The sequence below is a fragment of the Equus asinus genome, chromosome 1, assembly GCF_041296235.1.
Source record: "Equus asinus isolate D_3611 breed Donkey chromosome 1, EquAss-T2T_v2, whole genome shotgun sequence".
Classification (NCBI taxonomy): domain Eukaryota; kingdom Metazoa; phylum Chordata; class Mammalia; order Perissodactyla; family Equidae; genus Equus; species Equus asinus.
The window spans coordinates 110,171,560-110,192,105 of NC_091790.1; the positions used below are offsets into that span (position 1 = coordinate 110,171,560).

Genomic DNA, 20,546 nt, shown 5'->3' on the forward strand with positions numbered 1-20,546 from the left:
TAGACTAGGATTCGTTATGAGGCTGTTGTAGATTAGACTGCTGGGGGGAGCAGAGTCTCTGACATCCCAGAGGGCCCGGCTTGCCTGCATTTCCGTCTTTGAGTCCTGAGGTGTTTGTCCGGCAGAGTCCCTGAGAGGGAGCATGTGGGATGAGTGGCTCTGGAGCCCGACAGCCTGGGTTTCAGATCTGGCTCTGCCTCCATCCGGCTACCTTAGACCTTAGACCCGTTCCTTAGCTTCTCTCAGCCTCATTTTCCTCATTTCTAAGTAGGCACGCCAGTGGCGTGAGAGGGAGAGGATGGGGATTAAATAAGACGACGGCTGTGAGGTGCTCGGTATGGTGCCCGGCAGCTGGACGTGCTCCGTAAGCAGGCTCTTAGGAGTCACAGTATTGGGAAGCTCTCAAAGATTTCGGAAGTCGTACCCGTGTATTTATGTTACTTTGCATAGTTAAGAAGATGAGTAGTGTTTTTACTAACTTGTTGGTATTATCGCCCTATTTAATGTTTTTTAAATTAGTAGTATCATTATCTGTGTTTTTATTAGGTTATTGAGGACACCAAAGAGAAAAGAACCATCATCCATCAAGCAATTAAATCTCTGTTTCCAGGATTAGAGACAAAAACAGAGGACAGAGAGGGGAAGAAGTATATCGTAGCCTACCACGCAGCTGGAAGGAAGGCTCTGGCAAGTAAGTGTGGGAGGACTGGCCTCTCTGCTCAGGGGTCACACGGCACATCCCGCTCCCATCTCCTGCCCGGTCACGTTCAAGGGCTGTGTTGCTGTTGTTCAGACAAGGATATTGATCATGTCAGTCCTTCAAGGAGGGAAATCATATCATTTCAGATGTCACAGCAATCCTGTAGCCCGTCTGTCTGGCACGGGGGCGTTAGGCCTTTTATGTGAGTAAAGATTTGCTGAGATTATGGTGATGCCTGAAAGAGTCTTAGGAATTCGATACGTTCCCTGAAGAGCAGAGCCGGCTGAGTGGCAATTGAGGGAGGAAATGGAAGGATATTGCTCATTCTCGGTTCTTAATGGAGGACAGAAAGCTTTCAGATGAACAAGAAATGCTCGTCAGCCATCCCAGTGGCATATTTTCTGCAAAGTCTCTATACTGAAAGAGCTGCTGTTTCCAGCTGTGAGTATCTTCTTCACTCACGCCTGAAACACGGAATATAAAGCAGCGCCCCTTCGCCAAGTGCATCCTTCCTTCGTTGTGTATCATTCATTTGAAATGGGTGTGTTGTCAGTGAATCTCTCTGCTGTTTATGTTCTAATATGTTTTCTACAGCCATGAAAATTTGGATTTGCATATAACCTTAAGAAAAATTGGGTGATTTTTCTCCTTTTACCTGTCAAATCAGCAGATAAAATTTTAATGAAAATTGTAGTCAGAAAAAGTTATTTCCCCATCCTCCTCCCCTGCCAGTGATGGCCCCTGTTGGTGAGGAGTTATTTCTAGATCTATTTCTTAGAGCAAAACTCCAAGACTGAATAACAAAAGACCATTGAAATCATTGGTGCTTGGTCAGAATTCTCTTACGTCAGGGCTGTGAGCGGAAGAAGCCTTAGTTGTGTATAACTGTGCTTCTGGCGACATGAGAGGGTAGAAGAAAAATGGGAGTAGAAAGAAGATTGAGCTGTGCTGAGAAAATAATGTAGTCAAATAAAGAAGCCTGGATAGGGGCCGGCCCGGTGGTGCAGCAGTTAAGTTCACACATTCCGCTTCGGCAGCCCGGGGTTTGCCGGTTCGGATCCTGGGTGCGACATGGCACCGCTTGGCAAGCCATGCTGTGGCAGGCATCCCGCATATTAAAAAAAGGTAGAGGAAGATGGGCATGGATGTTAGCTCAGGGCCAGTCTTCCTCAGCAAAAAGAGGAGGATTGGCAGCAGGTGTTAGCTCAGGGCTAATCTTCCTCAAAAAAAAAAAAAAAATGAAATCTGGATAGTGACACGGAAATGAGAAACCTTGAGCAGAGGAGGAGAAGGTGGAGAGGAAGGCCACTTCTCGGTGGATGCCAGATGGAAAGGTGGGATAATGTACTTTGGAACTACTTGAGGGTGGTTCTCAATCCACAGACTAATGGCGTGGTTACTACGTGTTTCTTTGATGTCGGAGCCACAGTGTGAAATATTGCCTTCCCAGCCTGCCTTTGGCTGGGGTTGTTCCAGGAAGTTAAGCCCAGTGGAAAGTGATTCAGGTGCCTGTTTTCCCCGTTCTCCCTGGATTGGCACGCAGCTAGTAGCTGTCATAGATGTGGAGGAGAGCAGGTAACCCGCCACCTAGCACAGGTGCCTGTGCGCACTCAGTCCCAACTCTCGAGGAACCCAGGGTGAGATAGGCTGCCGGGGACATTCCTTGTAGAGGGGCAGTCCACGTGGGTCAGCTGCCCGCTTGCAAAGGCGAGAGGAGGAGGCAGGGTTGTGATCTGCTGAGTGTGGTCATGAGGTTGCAGGCTGGAAGAGGCAGAACCTCTCTTTCTTTGTCTGGTTGCTTCCGGTTAACGGTGCTGCTTTCTCAGAGGAGGCCAGATTCTGTGACCTCTGGGGAGGGGCCTTAGGGCATTGCCAGGCAGGGGGGCCATCGCGCGGCCTCCCACCCCTTCCCCTCAAGTGAGTGGCGCCAGGTCTCTCGTATTCTGCCTTTATCCACATTTTCTGTGCTTGTGCCACACCCACCTTTCTTTTTTTCCAAATAAAAAATTTCCTTAAGATTTTCCAAGTGGGATGCTGGCTCTGTGTGACGTGAACCACCCCTCTCCGTTTCCCTTTACACGTCTTCAGTAATTAGGAATTTCTCACTTTAAAAAGAAGCAGGCAGGCAGGTCAGATTGGATCAACACTTGCACAGAGGTCTGACCCTCAGGGGCTTGAGCTGTTGTGGCGATTACTCAGGTGGACTAGAGGTCTGCCATCTGAGCTGCTCCGTCCCCCTCACGGACCCAGAGCCTGCGTCCATCTGCAGATCTCGCTCCCCACCCGCCAGCTGAGAGTGGCTTAAAGCAAACAGCACTGGAAAAGTAGGGAAGGCTGGTACCCAGAGACGGTTGTTCGTGCCCCCGTGAGGAGAACCCAGTACCAATGACAGCTGGTCCTCCTCGGCCACCTTGCCTAGCACCTGAATGAATTCGCTTTTTTTTTTTTTTTAAAGATTTTATTTTTTTCCTTTTTCTCCCCAAAGCCCCCCGGTACATAGTTGTATATTCTTTGTTGTGGGTCCTTCTAGTTGAGGCATGTGGGACGCTGCCTCAGCGTGGTTTGATGAGCAGTGCCATGTCCGCGCCCAGGATTCGAACCAACGAAACACTGGGCCGCCTGCAGTGGAGTGCGCGAACTTAACCACTCGGCCATGGGGCCAGCCCCAGAATGAATTCGCTTTTAAAGCTTCATTGCAAAGCCAAGTCTGTGATGTTTTTAGAGCTCCTTTACTACCAAGCTCTGATAGAAATTGTTACTGGTGGCTCATGCATTATCCAGCAATTTTGCAATGTTCTTAAGCTAAACTTTTCTCCAGTAGAGCCATCCGTCCTAAAACGTAGGCACGGTGGATTCTAAATCATGGTGCCCACACACCACAAGGTACCGGCTGTCTCAGTGCGGATGTTGTGTTGTGTGTTGATCCGGTCTGATGGACAGGCCACGTTGATTTACCTCAAAGCATACATAGGGTATTTTTCTGAAAATGTCACGTGGTTATTATAAACTGTTTAATCAGGTAAATTAACTTACCATTTTGAAATAGATAGTGTACATTCCAAATGCCTCTAAGAACTTCTTTTTAGAGACTTAAGTACAAAATCATTCTGCCATGTGATATGTAGACGACGTCCATACTTTTTGGCATGAGCGGTTCCCAGGGGCATACCTGGATGTAGGAGTCCACAGAGACTCAGGAGGAGGAGCCAGGCGCGTCCAAAGGAAACTCCGGGAGAGCCCAGTGTTACGGAATCCACAGGGAGAGAGACTGCCAATAATCAGAGTGGTTAGCAGGGGAAGACATTACAGATGGGTCAGCAAGATAAGGACGCTGAAACACGTCGGTCGATTTTTAGCGACATGGGCGTCGCTGGTGTCTTTGCCAGAGCAGTTTTACTGGAGCAGAGGGAGAAACCGGTTTACACAGTAGGTTGAGACGGCAGGCAGTAAATACAGGCTGCTTTTTCAGCTAAGCTGTAAAGAGGGGAAGAAGGGAGAGGAACCAGGTTGAGGAGAGGGAGACACAGGTTTGACTTTAAAATGGAAGCGCCCTGAGCAGGTTGGTAGACCGAAGGGAAAGAGCCTGGGGCGAGGGAGGGTGGAAATTCCGGGAGAGCGATAATGGGTGGAGCAGGATCCTGAGGAAGCCGAAGGGCAGTGTGCAGGGGTGCAGCGCTGGAAATGGCCTTGAATAGGAAGGAAAGAATGTTCTGCATGCTACGCCATCCTGTCATCTTTCTCGAGTCACAAACATTTTTCCTTCCTTATTCATGAGGACCTCTGTGCTCCATACATGGGTCTCCTGAACGTGATTCCTCCTTTTGTCTGGTTTCTATTGCTCCTGGAGTGGAGCTGCCACATCAGACCATCGGAAGGTTGCTTCCTGTTACCTCAGCCTGAGAAGTCTTGGCGTTCGCACTTTAAATCAGTGTCTCAAAATGTCTGAAAGTTATTTTAAATTCATTTAAATTGTAAAGCTATGTGTATGCTACTTATTAGCATTCTAAGGATTTAGAGTTTTATAAAGTCAAACAAATTGCCCAAAATAAGTTGAGACCCGTTGATTTTCCGTTGTTCAGAGTATTCCCAGGTGATCCATGCGTATGCTCACTATTTTGTGTAGCAAGTGTACATAGGAAAGAACCCTCGTATCTGGCCTTTGCAAAGGAGAGAACTGTGTGCATGCTCAGTGCTTGGACTTGCTGATCAAAGATGCATGCTCGTGAGCCAAGACATTCTCGGTTGTCATGGTTTCTCTCAAAGTATACAGCATTTGGTTTCTCAGTCTTGTGGCTTCATTTATTTCTTGCCTTTATAGTTATTTGTGAGTTTAGTGAAGAGATAGTTAAGGAAAAATATAGCTACACTTCATCAACTTTATCACAGGTATTTTTTTTTTGACTTTTCCTTATGGACATGTTCAGACGTGGACACCAATGAGGAAAATCATACATTGAGTCCTGGGGCACCTGTCAATCATCTTCGAGATGTTTAACATTCTGTTGTTTTTGTTTGGTCTCTTCCTCCCACTTTTTTTTCTTGTTGGAGTATTTTAAAGAAAATTCTATGTAGCACTTCATTTTACTCGTAAATACTTGAGTATGTGTCTGACAGATAAAGACTAAAACCTGAAACTATTAGCACATCCAACAGAATCAGTCCTAATTTCTTTCTAATGCCCAGTGCATACTCACTTTCCCGGAGTGTCTTTTACGTACAGTGCCTTGTTCACATGATGGTACAGGCAAGGCCAGAAGATTGCGTTCAATGGATAAGTCTCTTAAATCTCTTTTAGTCTATCAGTTTGAGAACTGTTTTTCCTAATAATTTTTCACCTTTTTTCAAATAAAAAGTCTTTATAACTCAGTGCAGGAAACTCGTAAAACACAGAAAAGCACAAAGTAAAACAGTCATTACTTGCAATCTCACCACCAAAAGATAATCACAAATAGCATTTTGGTATGTGTCCTCCCATATTTAAGAAAACAAATATCTGGATAAGGGAGCATTTTGCATCCGGTCTGAACCTTTCGCTCCATGCCCTGGGGACACAGGGTGCAGCTTTGAGGGTGCACTGACGAGCTGCTGGGCAGGGATGGGACAGGGAGGCTGTGCCTGTAGGTGAGTCTTTTTCCTAGTCTCCGTTCGCCTCTGCGACATTCCACTGTCCGTGTCTCCATGGCTGTGCACCCACCACGAGTCTGCCAGGCGCTGTGGAAGCCCCCGGCAAAAACTCGCCATGCCACCATTTGCATGTTCCCCTCGAAAGCACTTTACTGTTACTGTAATTAAACGTTGCTCTCTTGTGCTCTTTATGCTGTGCATTTGGACAGAGGTCAGCACTGCAGCAGGTAAGAGCGGTTGGCGTCTCATGCAGATCGAATGAAATGCCAATGATTTTTGTCACGAGTGCTGAGTGCAGACGGTGTTGCTTAACTCTGGTGAGCTGGGAGGAAACCAGAGATAATATTCCTGTTCCGTTTCCTGAGGATGAGTTGTGAGGAATTCAGAAGGAGCCAGAGAAGTACTTGTAGTGCTTTTCTCTCCAAGACGGAAAAGACTCCCGTTCACGTTTATCAGGAAGGAAAGCGATTCGCTAAGCGTGCACGCTGTGGCCGTTTCCCGGGTGGTTTCTCGACTTGTCTGTTTTCCATTGTAGCTTAAATCAGTGCGTCAAGCTGTAGGGACACCTTGACCAAGCTGGGTGTCCAGGTAGCTTGAGGATGGGAAGTTTCTTCTATCTCCGATGATGAAGGATTCATGAGTTCATGCAGAGGGATTATTGTAGGGCCAAAGGAACATTTTGAGAAGAAGACTCTTTTCTAGGGTTCGTATGACATATTTTTTCACAGCCTTTCTTTCGTGGAGTTCCAGAAATCGAGTGGATGCGATAACAAGTAGCCGCTGCAGCTGTGTCCTACAAGAGTCACGGGTATCCCTGGGCAGCGTCTGTCAAGTGCAGTTGTGGCTTATTTTTTGTCAAAATGTTTGATTTTTTTTCAAAACACCTTTTCAGGCCACTTAAATCTAAATCTTAATATTTTTTAAATATATGTTTCTAGATTATAGCATAATTAAAATGTTCATTTAAAAGAACAATTTTAAAAACCAGCTTCTCCAAAGTCTTGAAATATTTGTCAGTTTGCCACAAGTTGAGCGATGGAAGTAACAGCTCGGAAGTTAACATTTAACCCGGCTTAACTTTTCCAGTTTCCTTTTCCCCAAGAATGACAGTCAGGTCTCGAATGCCAGCTGCTTTCTCTGTCGGGTAGATGTCTGTAAAGCATCTGGTACTGGCTGCACCTTTGTGATGAAAGTGGCCTTTGGAAATTCTCAAAGTGTCGCTGAGGCAGCTCATCACCAGCGTCGCCCCCTCCCGCGGAGGCATCCAGCTGGTGCGCACGGATGCCTGACGGGGACACGAGGCAGGGCCGGTGGATTCCCACGTGACTGCTGTTTCCCTCTAGCCATCAGCCCACCTGTTGGACGCGCCTAAAGTAACGCCACTGGGTTGTGGTGGACCCTCTGTGTTTCTCTGTGTGGGGATTGCTGGTTAGTCTTAGTCGTTTGTCAGATCACCTGCATTTCAGCTTTTGATTTGAAGTATGGACGGGCCTGTAGTCCACACAGCTCTAACCACTTAACCTGTATTTCTTATCAGACCAGATTCGATTCCTCACTCAGAGGTTCTCTAGCAAAAAGTGAGCTTGTAGGTTTTCATAAGAAAAAACTCAGATGACTTGTATTATGGTATATATAATGTTTAATTTTTTTGTTTTTAAGATCCAAGAAAACATTCTTGGCCAAAATCTAGGGGAAGTTACTGCCACTTTGTACTGTACAAGGAAAACAAAGACACGATGGATGCTATTAATGTTCTGTCCAAATATTTAAGGTTAGTACCTTGTTCTTGTGCCTATGCAAAATCAAAACGCGGAAACTTATTTTCCTCTTTCTCTGCTGGTGAAGAAGGAGTAGAAGAGGCAAGCAGATAGCACCTGTGCCTCCCAGTTAGAATTTTCTTAGACAAAAGGTGAATTCGATTTTTTTAACCCCCTTGCATATTGCCAGGATTCAAGATGAAAATTCTCTAAATAAGTAGTTTACATAGTTGAGAGTTACGAGTCCGTCTGGCTTCTTCCCTGAAAGCCTGCACTTTGATGTCGTCGCAGAGGTTTGCTGTAGTAAACTGTGAGCTCATAATTCCTGGAGATTGACTGGACCGAAAACCCAAACCCGGTCAGGTTTGTTCTAGGAACGCAGTTACAGCAGAGACGGGGGCTCTGAGGATGGGCCAGGTGCCAGAGAATTTCTCTTTCAGAAATGAGCACTGGCGCCACAGCAAATCTGCATGCAGTGGAAATTTGCTTTTTAACATATATTTGACCCAGTTTCAACACGGCACGCAGTGTGCTCGTTTGCTAGGGCTGCTGTAACAAGATACCACAGACTGGGCGGCTTAAGTAACAGAAGTTCGTTTTCTCACGGTTCTGGAGGCTGGAAGTGCGAGATCAGGTGGGCAAGTTTGGTTTCTTCAGAGGCCCTTTCTTGGCTTGCACATGGCCACCTTCTCTCCGTGTCCTCCCGCGGCCTGTCCTCTGTGCGTGTGTGCCCCTGGAGTCTCGCTGTGTCCGCATTCTCTCTTATTTAGGTCACCAGTCCGATTGGAAGGGGCCCACCCTAATGACCTCATTTTAACTCAGTCACCTCTTTAAAGGCCCCATCTCCAGCAGGCACATTCTGAGGTACTGGGGGTCGGGGCGTCCACAGAGGAATTTGGGGGGAACACAGTTCAGCCGATGGGGCACAGGATCCTATTAAGTAACGTTCTGTTTTACTCTACTTGCTGGCTCGCTGGGAGAGTCGGCACTGCCCTGCCTGCACCTGAGTTGGAGAATAAACCTTTCCTGACAGGAGCACAGACAGCTGGGGAGGGACTCCTCTGAGGTCTGGAGTTGGCCGTTGCTCAGAATGGAGGAAATCCGTCCTGCTTTTCTCCCATTCACGTGGAGCAACTTTTATGAAATACTTCTTAGTTAACCAGCTTCCGTCTGTCTTCATATCAAGGCTGTTCAGATCCCTGTTTAGCATTTGGCTTTTTATGCAAAGAAATAGCCTGTATCTGTGGAAAATTCACATTATTAGTAACTTTTAAAATTGAAGATAGGAAATTTTCAAAGGGGTACGTTATCTGTCTAAGATGAGTTTTCCTTCACCTTCGCAGTTACGCAGTGTGATGAAGTGCATGTGACCGATAGGAAGCGCATTATTTCCCTTTTGGTCACTGGCTGGCCAGGCCTTTGAGCAGGATGCTGTTCACTAGTAGCCACAGACGTGCTGAGTGAAGCCCTTCTGAGGAGGACGTTGTTCAGGCAGCATCTCCTTTCTTAGCTTGCATACTAATGTGTGTTTTCCTGGGTACATTTTTAAATAAAGTTTCTCTCATTCGGTTGTTTAAGTATCTTTATTTTTAATCTTAAATCATGAGAAATATGATTTCTGAATGGTATGTGACTTCAGTTGGTTCTGTTTTTGTCTTACCAGAGTCAAGCCAAACATTTTCTCCTACATGGGAACCAAAGATAAAAGGGCCATCACTGTCCAGGAGATCGCTGTTCTCAAGTAAGTGGGGGGCGCAGACGGGGTCTCGCGCTGCAGAATCCTCGCCGCCTCTCAGAGTTCGCGGTTTGCTTCGTGGGTTTACCTCTTCCATCTTTAGATGCCACTGGCAATTCAAAAAATTATGTTTCTATTTGTGTTTTTCTTCTTGCTTATCTGTATTTCCTAGTGTCTTCCCAGCAAACAGGCATTATTTGTGTAATTTTTAAAGGATTTTTGTGGTGGAGCCAAGAGAAGAATTGCTTTCTCTCTTGTCTCTCTTTTGTTTATTCATTATTAAATATAAGTTACTTAAAATTTAATGACAAAACAGTGAAGAGCTCTTTTGTTACGCACTGGAGATATTCAGATGAAAAAGATGGTCTCTGCTTTTGAAGCAGTTACAATCTAATGGAGAAGACAGACAAGTGAGTCGGAACTCACCATGCAGTGAGATAAATGCTAGGGTAGAGGCGTATTCGGAGTGTCGGGGTAGACCTGACAGCACAGCGTAGGCTCATCGTGGGGGCAGGCCAGGGAAGGCTTCACGGAAAACAGGGTGCTCGGGTTTCCGTCTGGGTGAGGGCTTCTCAGCCTCTTTGCTGTTGGCGTTTTGGGTGGGTAGTTCTGTGTTGTGGGGCCGTCCTGTGCACTGTAGGACATTCGGCTGAAGCCCTGGTCACTACTCACTAGATGTCAGTAGCACTTCCCCCCGCCCCCAAGTTGTGACAGACAAAAATGTCTCCAGACATTGCCACACGCCCCTTGAAGGGCAAAATCGCCCCTGGTTGAGAACCACTGATGTAGGTTCTGGAAGGTGACTTGGAGTTTCCTGGGCCTGGGGAGGGTCCGGGGTTGTTTGTTCCAAACCAAGAAAACAGCTCATGAAAAGACACTGGAGAGGAATCGGGGAGCATGGCTCACTTGATGCCTGGCAGGGCCCTTGGTTCTGTGGGAGTGTGGCAAGAAGTAAGGCTTGAGGGGTAGGCAGGATCCAGACCCTGCAGGACCCTGTGGGTCATGTCGAGGAGCCTGGGTGGCCGTCATCTACACAGGGCAGCATCAGGGAGTGTGGGTGGTGCACACTGGATGAAACCAGAGCTGGGGCTGTTGCCATATTCTGGGAAGGAGAACATGGGTCTGAACCCATCAGTTCCGTGAAGGTGAAAGGGAAGGGATGAATTCACAGCTAGGCGAAGTCAGACAAACTCAGGCCTTCGTCTTAGTGCGCCCACTGAGGTAGAGAGTGGTGGGAGGGAGAAACTTTTGGAGGAGGTGCCTGTGTTTATTATCTTTAGTGTGGTGGTGGTTTCACGGGCTAGTTCACGTGTTAAAACTTGTACATTTTGAATATGTACAGTTTACCGTATGTTAATTGTACTGTAATTAAAAATAAAGTCATCTGTGCTTGCTGTCCCCACTTAAAATAAATACAGATATTTAGTTGTAATTTCCCTATCTTTTCTTAAAGAATTTGAAGTGGCATCTCCTCTTTATCCCACAATTCCCTACAATCTGGCTTCTTGCCCATCACTTTTCTGATTCACTGGAAATAATGTTGGGATTGAGCCGCTGGTTGCACCCTGATGAATTTTCCAGTCCTTTTCTTCCTTGACCGTGGGACAGTGCGTGATGTAGCAGTAAAAGCAGACTGAGAACATCTTCTCTCCGTGACCTGACTAGTGAGTGCAGACGTTATGTGTTTGAAAGAGGGCGGGAGGAGACACCTGAAGGTGATGGTGTTCCTATGTGGCGCCCTCTTCTGTTTTTCTTCCTGGGACGCATGGAACGTGGAGTCATCTGCTGAGAGTGAAGGGCGCAGGAGGGGAAGGGACCCTGAAGAGCGTGAAGATTCGAAACAGCTTCTTTGGGTGGTGGGCCAGCAGGCTGGCCAGAATAGGGGTGTGACAGTGGCTGAGGGTGCAGACTTTCCCAACCTCTGTGGGTATGGGACACAGAAGGTTCTCGTCTTCTCTTTGGTGTCTAAGCTGTCAGTGTCGTCAAGTCCTGTGCTTTCTAGCTGGCTCTGTGAATGTTTCCAACGAAATTAAAAATAAGTTGGGGGGGCCGGCCCAATGGCACTGTGGTTAAGTGCGCACATTCCGCTTCGGTGGCCCGGGATTCACCATTTCAGATCCCGGGTGCGGACCTGTGTACCTCTTGTCAAGCCATGCTGTGGTAGGCATCCCACATATAAAGTTAGGGAAGATGGGCATGGATATTAGCTCAGGGCCAGTCTTCCTCAGCACAAGAGGAGGATTGGCAGCAGATGTTAGCTCAGGGCTAATCTGCAAAAAAAAAAAAGAAAAACAGAAGGAATGTGAAATTCTAGGTATTAGGTTTTTCATGGCAAAGCCCACTGACCCTGTAGAAAGGTGGTACCAATTTATCACCTTTATTCTCCATCCCTGGAATTCTCCCTAACGTGTGTTATGATTTTTTAAAAAAATCATTTGCTAATTTGAGGGTCAAAAAATGGCATATCATTATTTTCTTTCTTTCTTTCTTTTTTTTTTGAGGAAGATTAACCCTGAGCTAACTGCTGGCAGTCCTCCTCTTTTTGCTGAGGAAGACTGGCCCTGAGCTAACATCCGTGCTCATCTTCCTAGACTTTATATGTGGGACACCTACCACAGCATGGCTTGCCAAGTGGTGCCATGTCCGCACGCAGGATCTGAACCAGTGAACCCTGGGCCGCCGAAGCAGAATGTGGGAACTTAACCGCTGTGCCACCGGGCCAGCCCCTCATTATTTTCTATTGTATTATATGATGTGAAATCTGACTATTTGAAGAGTGAAGATATTTATTCCTCTTCTTGGTCAGCCACCAGATGTCCTACTTGATCACGGGGCTGCCCTGTCTTCGCAGACCTCTGCTGCCTCCATCCTTTTCCTGTTGGCTTAGTAAGAACGCCTAATGCTGGCCGTTGGAAGGCACATAGCATTTATCTCGCGGATGCAGGCGACACCCCTGGTTTGCTTAATGGATCTGAGGGGCCGGACAGATTGACCTTTCCCATGAGAACTGGTGAATAGGATAAACCCGCTCTGCCCCCCCCCCCCCCCAGGGTTTTAATTATTGCTGATGATCAATCCTAGGCATAAGCAGCGTTTCTTGTCAGCTTCAGGGAACGCTCCAAAGTCACCTGGGAATGCAGCAGGCTCTCAGGCAGGAACAGCCCCATTCAGAATGGTTTGTTTCTTTTCCTGCCTCTTCCCGCCAGTCTGCTTTCTGAGCCCAGGCCAGGATTTCCCTGGCTTTGTTAATAAAGGCTTTTTGTGCAGCGAGCTGGTTTGGTTGGCTCCTTAGGTTTAAAAGTGAGATTTTGGTACTCCCGAGTTATTCACAGAACGTGCTCTGAATTTACAATCAAAGAGCTTGATCCAGGATCGTCAGAATTAAAACTGTGAAGGATACTGTGAAGATATTGTCAACTCCATTCCGTCTGTTCTTGGGGAGTGCCCGCACCAACAGGAGCTGAGTATCGCTCTTGCTCTCCGCTGTGCCGGTGGCATTCAGGAACACGTGTCAGTTGTGTGTTCAGGAATCGGCAGTAGAACATGATTCAGCCATGAAAAGGAATGAAGTACTGGTGCTCCTGCAGCGTGGATGGCCTCAGAAAGGCCACGCTAAGGCTGGAAGTCAGTCACAGAGGGCCGTGTGTTCTCTTCACACGAAGTCTCCGAAACGGGGACATCTGTAGACACAGGTGGTGGGTCAGCGGTTGACAGGGGCTGTAGGGGGCGAGTGGGGCTGCTCGATACCGGGCTGCTTTGGGGATCCTGGGAATGTTCTGGAATTAGGTAGTGCCGACTGTTGCACAGCGTTGGGAATGCACTAAAACCACTGAAGTGTAGACTTTCTAGTGGTTAAAGTGATAAACTTCATGTTAATTTTATCTCAGTTAAAAGAAAAAGAGCTGCCACACACTTCCCTGGCCGTCAGGGAGCAGTCTCCAGAATTTCCCTCTGGAGCTGCCAAGTTGCCTGTCTGATTCCTTTTCCCCCCGTGACTCTTAAATATTCCGTCCATTTCTACAGCAGGAGTTGCCGACAAAGAGGAGTTCTGCTCTCGTTCCCCTTTCTGTCCCCCTGATCCTCTGCTTTCTGGATTCTTTGGAACATAATTCCTGCGTTAATTTATGCCCTGTGGTTGCACCATTGTGCCCAGGTGTCTGAGGTCGAGGACTTGGTGCCCTTTTTCTCCTGCACCTGCTGCCTCTGAGCCACCGGCCCGGGGCTGGACCAGACCTGCTTCACGCCTGTGTGGTCCTCGGGTTGGACAGGACTGGGGGCGGGAGGGAGGGTGATGGAGTATGAGCTTCGCCCATTTCCCACCTTCTCTGGCTAGCTTCCTACATTTTATATTGGGGAGTGACATTTTTTTACTCAAGAAATTTGGTCAGGCTCCTTCTGCACCTCCTGGACCAGGAAATAGGCAAGCTGACTGATAATGCATCAAGGGACTGATGGAGTGTCTTCAGGGAGCGTGGGGAGTTTTCAGCAAAGAAACAAGAATTCTGGGAGAGGAAATGGCAAGCTGGGGCTATATAGGTGAATTTTTTTTTTTTTTTTTTGAGGAAGATTAGCCCTGAGCTAACATATGCTGCCAATCCTCCTCTTTTTGCTGAGGAAGACTGGCCCTGAGCTGGCATACGTGCCCATCTTTCTCTACTTTATATTTGGGATGCCACTATGGCATGGCTTGACAAACAGTGCATAGGTCCGCACCAGGGATCCGAACCATCAAACCCTGGGCCCCCAAAGCAGAATGTGCAAACTTAACTGCTGCACCACCAGGCCAGCCACCTATATAGGTGACTTTTAAACAGTGTGTTTAACTCAATAACAATATTTGTAACCAAGGAGTAGGATCCACTTTCCTCAGTAACTCCGCACGTCATGTCGGGACGTCAGAGGCTGCAGAGCAGGGCACACCCATGGGGCTGCTGCCATGGTGGCTTCTTTGGGTCTACAGGCCAGGCACTCGGGGGCAGAAGGCGGCCTTTCACACAGGCCCAGTGCCCAGTCCATGTCCCGCGCCTGCCGACTCCTGTACTCGCAGGCAGAGCTGGAGCATGGCTTCTGAGAGCAGGGCCAGCGGGATGAGGGCAGGGACCAGCGCCGAAGCACCGAGAGTCTGGGGTTCTGAAGAGGGAGGTGTGTCCTCCAGCAAAGGGGAGCACAGACACCTTTGTTGTAGGAGTTCTCAGAGGAGATGGCTTTGCAGAGAAAATCCAAATTCAGAAAAAACTAAAACTGTTTCCTCATGCATGGTGCTGTACTATGTGGCATTATTTATAATTTTAAAAAATTGTAAGCAACCCCGTGACCCAAATTGGAGAATCTTAAATAAAATGAATGGTTAAATAAATAAGTAAATTCCAATTGGTGGATTATTTTTTTTTTAAGATACCTAATTTAATTATGTTGGTTATTTTTTTATTTTTGTTTTTTTAAAAGATTTTATTTTTCCTTTTTTTTTGTCCCAAAGCCCCCCGGTACATAGTTGTGTATTTTTAGTTGTGGGTCCTTCTAGTTGTGGCATGTGGGACGCCACCTCAGCATGACTCGATGAGCGGTGCCATGTCCGCGCCCAGGATCTGAACCAATGAAACACTGGGCCGCCTGCAGCAGAGCGCTCGAACTTAACCACTTGGCCACAGGGCCGGCCCCAATGGATTATTTTGACTGTATTAGATTATTTCCAATTTAAAGAAAAAAAACCTCTTTACTAAAGTAGAGAGAGATGAATATTCTCATAACAAAATATAAAAATATTTTAACATGACAAAATATGAAAATTTCAAATGAAAAGCCAGTGTCTTATTTAATGGGGAAATACTGGACACAGTTCATTTAGGCCAGGAACAAAATAAATAAAGATGACCACATATGACGGCTGTTTATCATTGTTTGGAATATGCTATAATGCAGACAGACAAAATTAAGAAATAAGTGGTGTAAAAACTAGAAGGGAGGTGGCGAAATTGCAATTTTTGTCAATGATGTGTTTGTTTCTACTGAACGAGTTGACTGAAAGTTAGATAAGAAAGATTGACGTACAAAAATGAATATGCAGACAATAGCCAGTTAGAAATCATCATGAAAGAAAGAAGTCTTTCACACAGGAAAAGGTAAAAAGAGAAGATACCTAAAAACAAAGAAGTTTTAAAAATATAAGATCTCTGTGAAGAAGACTTCTAAATGCTAGTAAGAGAGGTAGGAGACTTGAATAACTGAATAATGTAATGTGTTCTTGGGTACATAGAAATGCCTTTTCTAATTGAATAAATGTATACATTTATGCTGATACTAATGAAAATGCCAGTAGAGTCTTCTTTTTAATTAATCAAGCTGATCATCAAGTTAATGTGGGAAAGTTAAGATGCAAAACTAGCCATGAAAATTCTGGAAAAAGTAACAAATATATGGGGATTAGCCTCAGTATATATTAAAGCAGATTACGAAATAGAGCAGTTCAGGCAATTTGACTCAGTCGAGTCCCTGGAAAGACAGTGTCCAGGGTGCTGTATTTTTTGCCACAACCAGTGTAAACTAGTAACAGACTTGCAGTGAAGATGAGTGTATTAGTGCACAGGGCCCCACCCTGCTCCGCATGAGACACATGGAAAGCACAGCGCTGCTCTGAGCCTAAAGGAAACCACATTCCAAGTATTCTTTCCACTGGAGAAAAACCCAAGCTGTAAAAGCACTCTGCTTACTCTTGAGATACCTTTTAAAAAAATAATCTCTGACGAGGGACACCCTTTCTAAGGATGACTTAAGTCCCAGAGCCATTTAAAAAAGAAATCATGAGTTTAACTAAAATTTTACTGTATAGTCCTTATTTAGGAGAGGAATGCCAACTAATCCAGGAGGAGTGGTAGATAGAGAGAAGCACTCTTTCACAGGCAACACAGTAATATTTTCTTCCAGCAACAATTACCCTTGGTACCTCAACAGTTGGAGGAAAGACTGGGGGGGAACAGGATAGTCACACAGTTTTAAAAATACCACCCCACAGATTACAAATGAAAAACAAGGGGAGAGAAAGGTACCCTTACAGTGGAAAACCTGGAGGGAATGCCCTCTTAACCCAGTGATCACATTTATCACCATCAGTGATGGGGACGTTGACTCATTCGTTGCCTTTGGCTGGGATACACTGAGAAGGCCACACCTCAGTCACCTTCCTACGGAAAAGTACCTGAGTCTGATTACGAGGCACAGAGAGATCCAGGTGGAAGGGCATTGTGTAAAGCAGCCAGGCCGGCTTCTAAAAGTCAGGTGTCAACACAAAACAAAAGGCTGGACAGGTCCAGATGTCAGCTCAGTGGAGATTAAATAGACCTCAAACTTCAGTGCGTGGTCCTTCGTTAGATCTTGGATTTGGGGAGCTGAAGGAAAATCTAACCGCTGTTATTGGGGTGCTGGGGTGGGGTTGGCTGTGGACTGCGTATTGGTGTTGGACTCACGTGAGGCTGCCTGCATGTGACCACTGGTGAGGCAGGAGACTCTGCTTGTTGTTAGGAGGCGCACACAGTCTCTAGGGGAAAGGTCCCCATGTCCACAGCCAACTCTCAGAGGGTCCAGTAAACGTGTAGATTCTACGTGCGTGTGTGTGACGTGTGGGTGTTCATGTATCGAGAGAGAGAGTAAGTCTGGGAACATGTTAGCCGTTGGTAAAACTAGGTGAAAGATACAAGGTTGCTCATTATGGTGTTGCCAGTTTTCTCCAGTTCTGATTTTTTTTTAACATAAAGTTGGGAAATCTAAAGTGTAAAATATTATAAATTAAATTCACAGAATCGGAGAGAATATTTGCAAACTATATAGTAAAGGGTAGATTTCCATAATATATGAAGACAATATTAGCAATCAGTTAGCAATGAAACAGAAAAATAGGTAATAGGATGAACAGGCAATTCACAGTCGATGTATGAAGAAATGTTTAACCTCACCCACAATAAGAAGCATGCAAATAAAACCAAAATAAAATACCATTTAAAATGCCTATCAGAGATCTGTGTTATGCATGCAGTAACTTATCAGACTGGCAGAGCTCAAAAAGGTTTCTAGTCTGCCATGTGAGAGGCACAGGCGTGAGGCAGTGGGTGCTGACATATTAATGGTGTGAGCGTAAATCGGTATAACCTTTTTGGAGGGTAATAGGAGTTAAAAATTAAAATCCACGCCTTCCACTTCTAGAGCTTTATCCCAAACAAACACCTATTTTGATGCACAAAGAAGTAGGTATGAGGATGTTGGCTGTAGAATTGTTTGTAAAGGCAGAAGATAGGCCACCCTCTGAACGTCCATCAGAGGGGCTGGTCAGATCCAGGGCTGGATGTCCGTGCAGTGCAGCAGCGCCCTGCGAGGCTGCCCAGTGAGGCAGCCTGAAAGTTACTGCATGCATAACACAGATCTCTGATAGGCATTTTTAAGTGACGAAAGCAAGATGCTGAGCAATTTAAAATATAGCAGAATGGAGGAGGATCTGGGTGCCAATACATGGTTATAGTCACTTGGTGAACATTCATTAAGCAGATCGCTTAGGATTTTTGTGCTTTTCTGTATATATAACATAGATACTAAAAGCTCACCAAAAACATCCAAAAAGGGGAGGAGGCAGTACACATATGTGTACATATACAGAAGCGTTTCTGGATGGACATGCAAGAACTGTGAACGCTGGCCACCAGTGGGGAGAGGCACTGGGGGCTAGAGAGGGGACAGAGACTTTTCAGGGCTGTATTGGTTTTCTACATATATTATTATTAAAGAAGTTAAGGAATTTCTTTGAAGATTTTATGATACCATTTAAATGGTCACAGTAAGGTACAGATTTGTGGCAGGGTCTGACCATCTGCATATCTTTATCTAATGTGTTCAGGGAGAAAAGAATGGAAGGAAATTCAAGGTTAGATGTTAACAGTTTTTTTTCAGGTGATGAAACTAAATTGTTTTTCTTTTCTCTGTACTTTTCTGCATGTTTCCAAGTTTTCTGTAGTGAGATTACAATGTTTTTCTGATAGATGAAAATATGAGTCATACTTAATAACATCTTTTAAATGCTTAATAACAGTCTTGACTGTCGTGTGGGATTTCTCTCTGCCCTTCTCCCCTTTCTCACCCCTCGCCCCTCACAGACAGTAGAAAATTCCACAGATATTGTTGTTCTGTTACTCATCAGTATTTAAATAATATGAGGCTTTAAGAATATAAAAGTGGGGGCTGGCGCCTGGCCTGGTGGTTAAGTTCAGTGTGCTCCACTTCGGTGGCCCAGGTTTGTTCCTGGGCACAGACCTACACTGCTCTTCCCCAGCCATGTTGTGGTGGCGACCCACATACAAAATAGAGGAAGCTTGGCCTAGAAGTTAGCTCAGGGCCAATCTTCCTCAGCAAAGAAAAAAAAGAAAAAGAAAAAATATAAAGTGGCTCAGGTTACATTATTCTGAGAGGGACAGGTATTGTTACGCTGGAGGAAAGATCCGGAGAGAAAGGGAACGCATGCCCAGCCCATCTGCCCTGGTGCCTCTCTTCCCCGTTGTCCTAGCTGGGCGTAGTCTTGTTTCAGGCTGCCGTCTTCTGTAGTGAAGTGTCCTGGATGGTTGCAGTCAGGCAGTATTCATGATCTCGGCTGTCTTTTTATTTTATGTCTTTTAGAATAACTGCACAGAGACTCGCCCACTTGAACAAGTGCTTAATGAACTTCAAGCTGGGGAATTTCAGCTATCAGAAAAACCCTCTGAAGCTGGGGGAGCTTCAAGGCAATCAGTTCACCGTCGTTCTCAGGTAAAGCACTGCAGTCGGGAATGCAGACTGGAGGGCCTTGCCAGGTCACCTCGGGCCTGTTGGGAACAGGTGTTAATCCAGGTGAGCTGGCACCACCAGGCACGGTAGCAAGGGAGAGTGGGGCGGGCCCATGGGGCTGGGAGAACAAACTGTGCTGTGTGTCTCTACCCCCCGCCCTTGGCACCACCTTTGGAGGAAGCCGTCTCTGTCAAATACTGTGTTGAAAGACAAAGAGCCTGTGATTCCACTGACGCGTGGTACCTGGAACAGGCAAATGCAAGGACACAGAAAGCAGAACGGCGGTTCCCCGGGGGGCTGGGGCTTGGAGAGTTAGCATTTAGTGGGTGCAGAGTTTCAGTTTTGCAAGAGGAAGACGTTCTGGAAGTAGATAGTGATGAAGGTTGCACAACATTGTGAGCGTACTTAATGCCACTGTATTGTGTACTTAAAACTGGCCCACATGGTAAATTTAGTTATGTATATTTTACCACAATTTAAAAATCCTTAGGAGGTAAAGAGGAAGCTGCAGGGGACAGGGTGAGGCAGGGAAGCCAAGCCGTTCTCAGCAGATGATGCACATCCCCGAATGTTTGACTGAGGACTTTTTCTCTGGGTAATTTGGGCCCCTGCAGAAACATAACCGGAACTGACGCCCAAGTCCAGCAGGCCATGAACTCTCTGAAGGAGATCGGCTTCATTAACTACTATGGAATGCAAAGATTTGGGACGACGGCCGTGCCCACGTATCAAGTCGGAAGGTTTGTGTTTAGTCTCTTAACTTTGATCTGAGAGAGCACTCATAAAAAAGAAGCAGGGATTTTTGTTGGTGTTTCTAGTTATTTCTAAATTTTCTTGCGTCTGGGCCAGATGAACCAGTGCGTCTCATCTTTGGGTGACCAGCTGATCCACAGCCGCCTCCTGATTTCTGTTCTAAGATAACACATGCACAAGGTAAAAAAAAAATCAGTCCAAAAAGATATAACCTGAAGGTTTTTCCTCCCGCCCCTGGTAGCCCATCCAGGGGCTGTGTTTTTATTTTCTTTTAAAGTAATTATTCACGTGGGAGTTAGAATTGTGGAAGTTACGGATTGGAGGTGAACTGAGAGACTGTTGAGTTCATGTTCCTCCTTGTGTTTCAGACCCTTCGTGTTGGCAGTGGTGAACTCCAGGCTCTGGGAGCTCTGCCGAGCTCCCTTGGTCAGCTGTACTCCCGGGAATAGAGCAGTTTTCTAGACTTCCAGTCCCTGGTTTTAGCAGCTGACTCCGTGAAGTTGCATTTGTACGTGCGTTTTTAAAAGCACAAGATGATGAAAGTCTAGGATGTATTATTTCGTCTCCCTCTTTGAGGCGGTGTCCTAGAAGTTAGAAGCTCAGGCAGTGAAGTCAGGCTGCAGTTCTGAGCCTCAGATTGCTCACCTGGGAAAGGGAGATGATGATGCCAACCTCACAG

At 46.2% G+C, this 20,546-nt stretch overlaps 1 protein-coding gene across 2 annotated transcripts in view; it reads left to right on the forward strand.

The window, feature by feature from the left end:
- Positions 1-20,546, forward strand: part of PUS7 (pseudouridine synthase 7) — a 46,094-nt gene that overhangs the window by 12,855 nt on the left and 12,693 nt on the right. Inside the window, exons 5-10 of one of the 2 annotated variants that reach the window (XM_070505401.1) lie at positions 547-691; positions 6,034-6,051; positions 7,484-7,595; positions 9,245-9,322; positions 18,968-19,096; positions 19,729-19,854. In XM_070505401.1, the coding sequence (XP_070361502.1) occupies positions 547-691; positions 6,034-6,051; positions 7,484-7,595; positions 9,245-9,322; positions 18,968-19,096; positions 19,729-19,854 (608 nt within the window). The remainder of the gene's footprint in view (positions 1-546; positions 692-6,033; positions 6,052-7,483; positions 7,596-9,244; positions 9,323-18,967; positions 19,097-19,728; positions 19,855-20,546) is intronic. The other variant, XM_044769724.2, reaches the window with a different exon arrangement.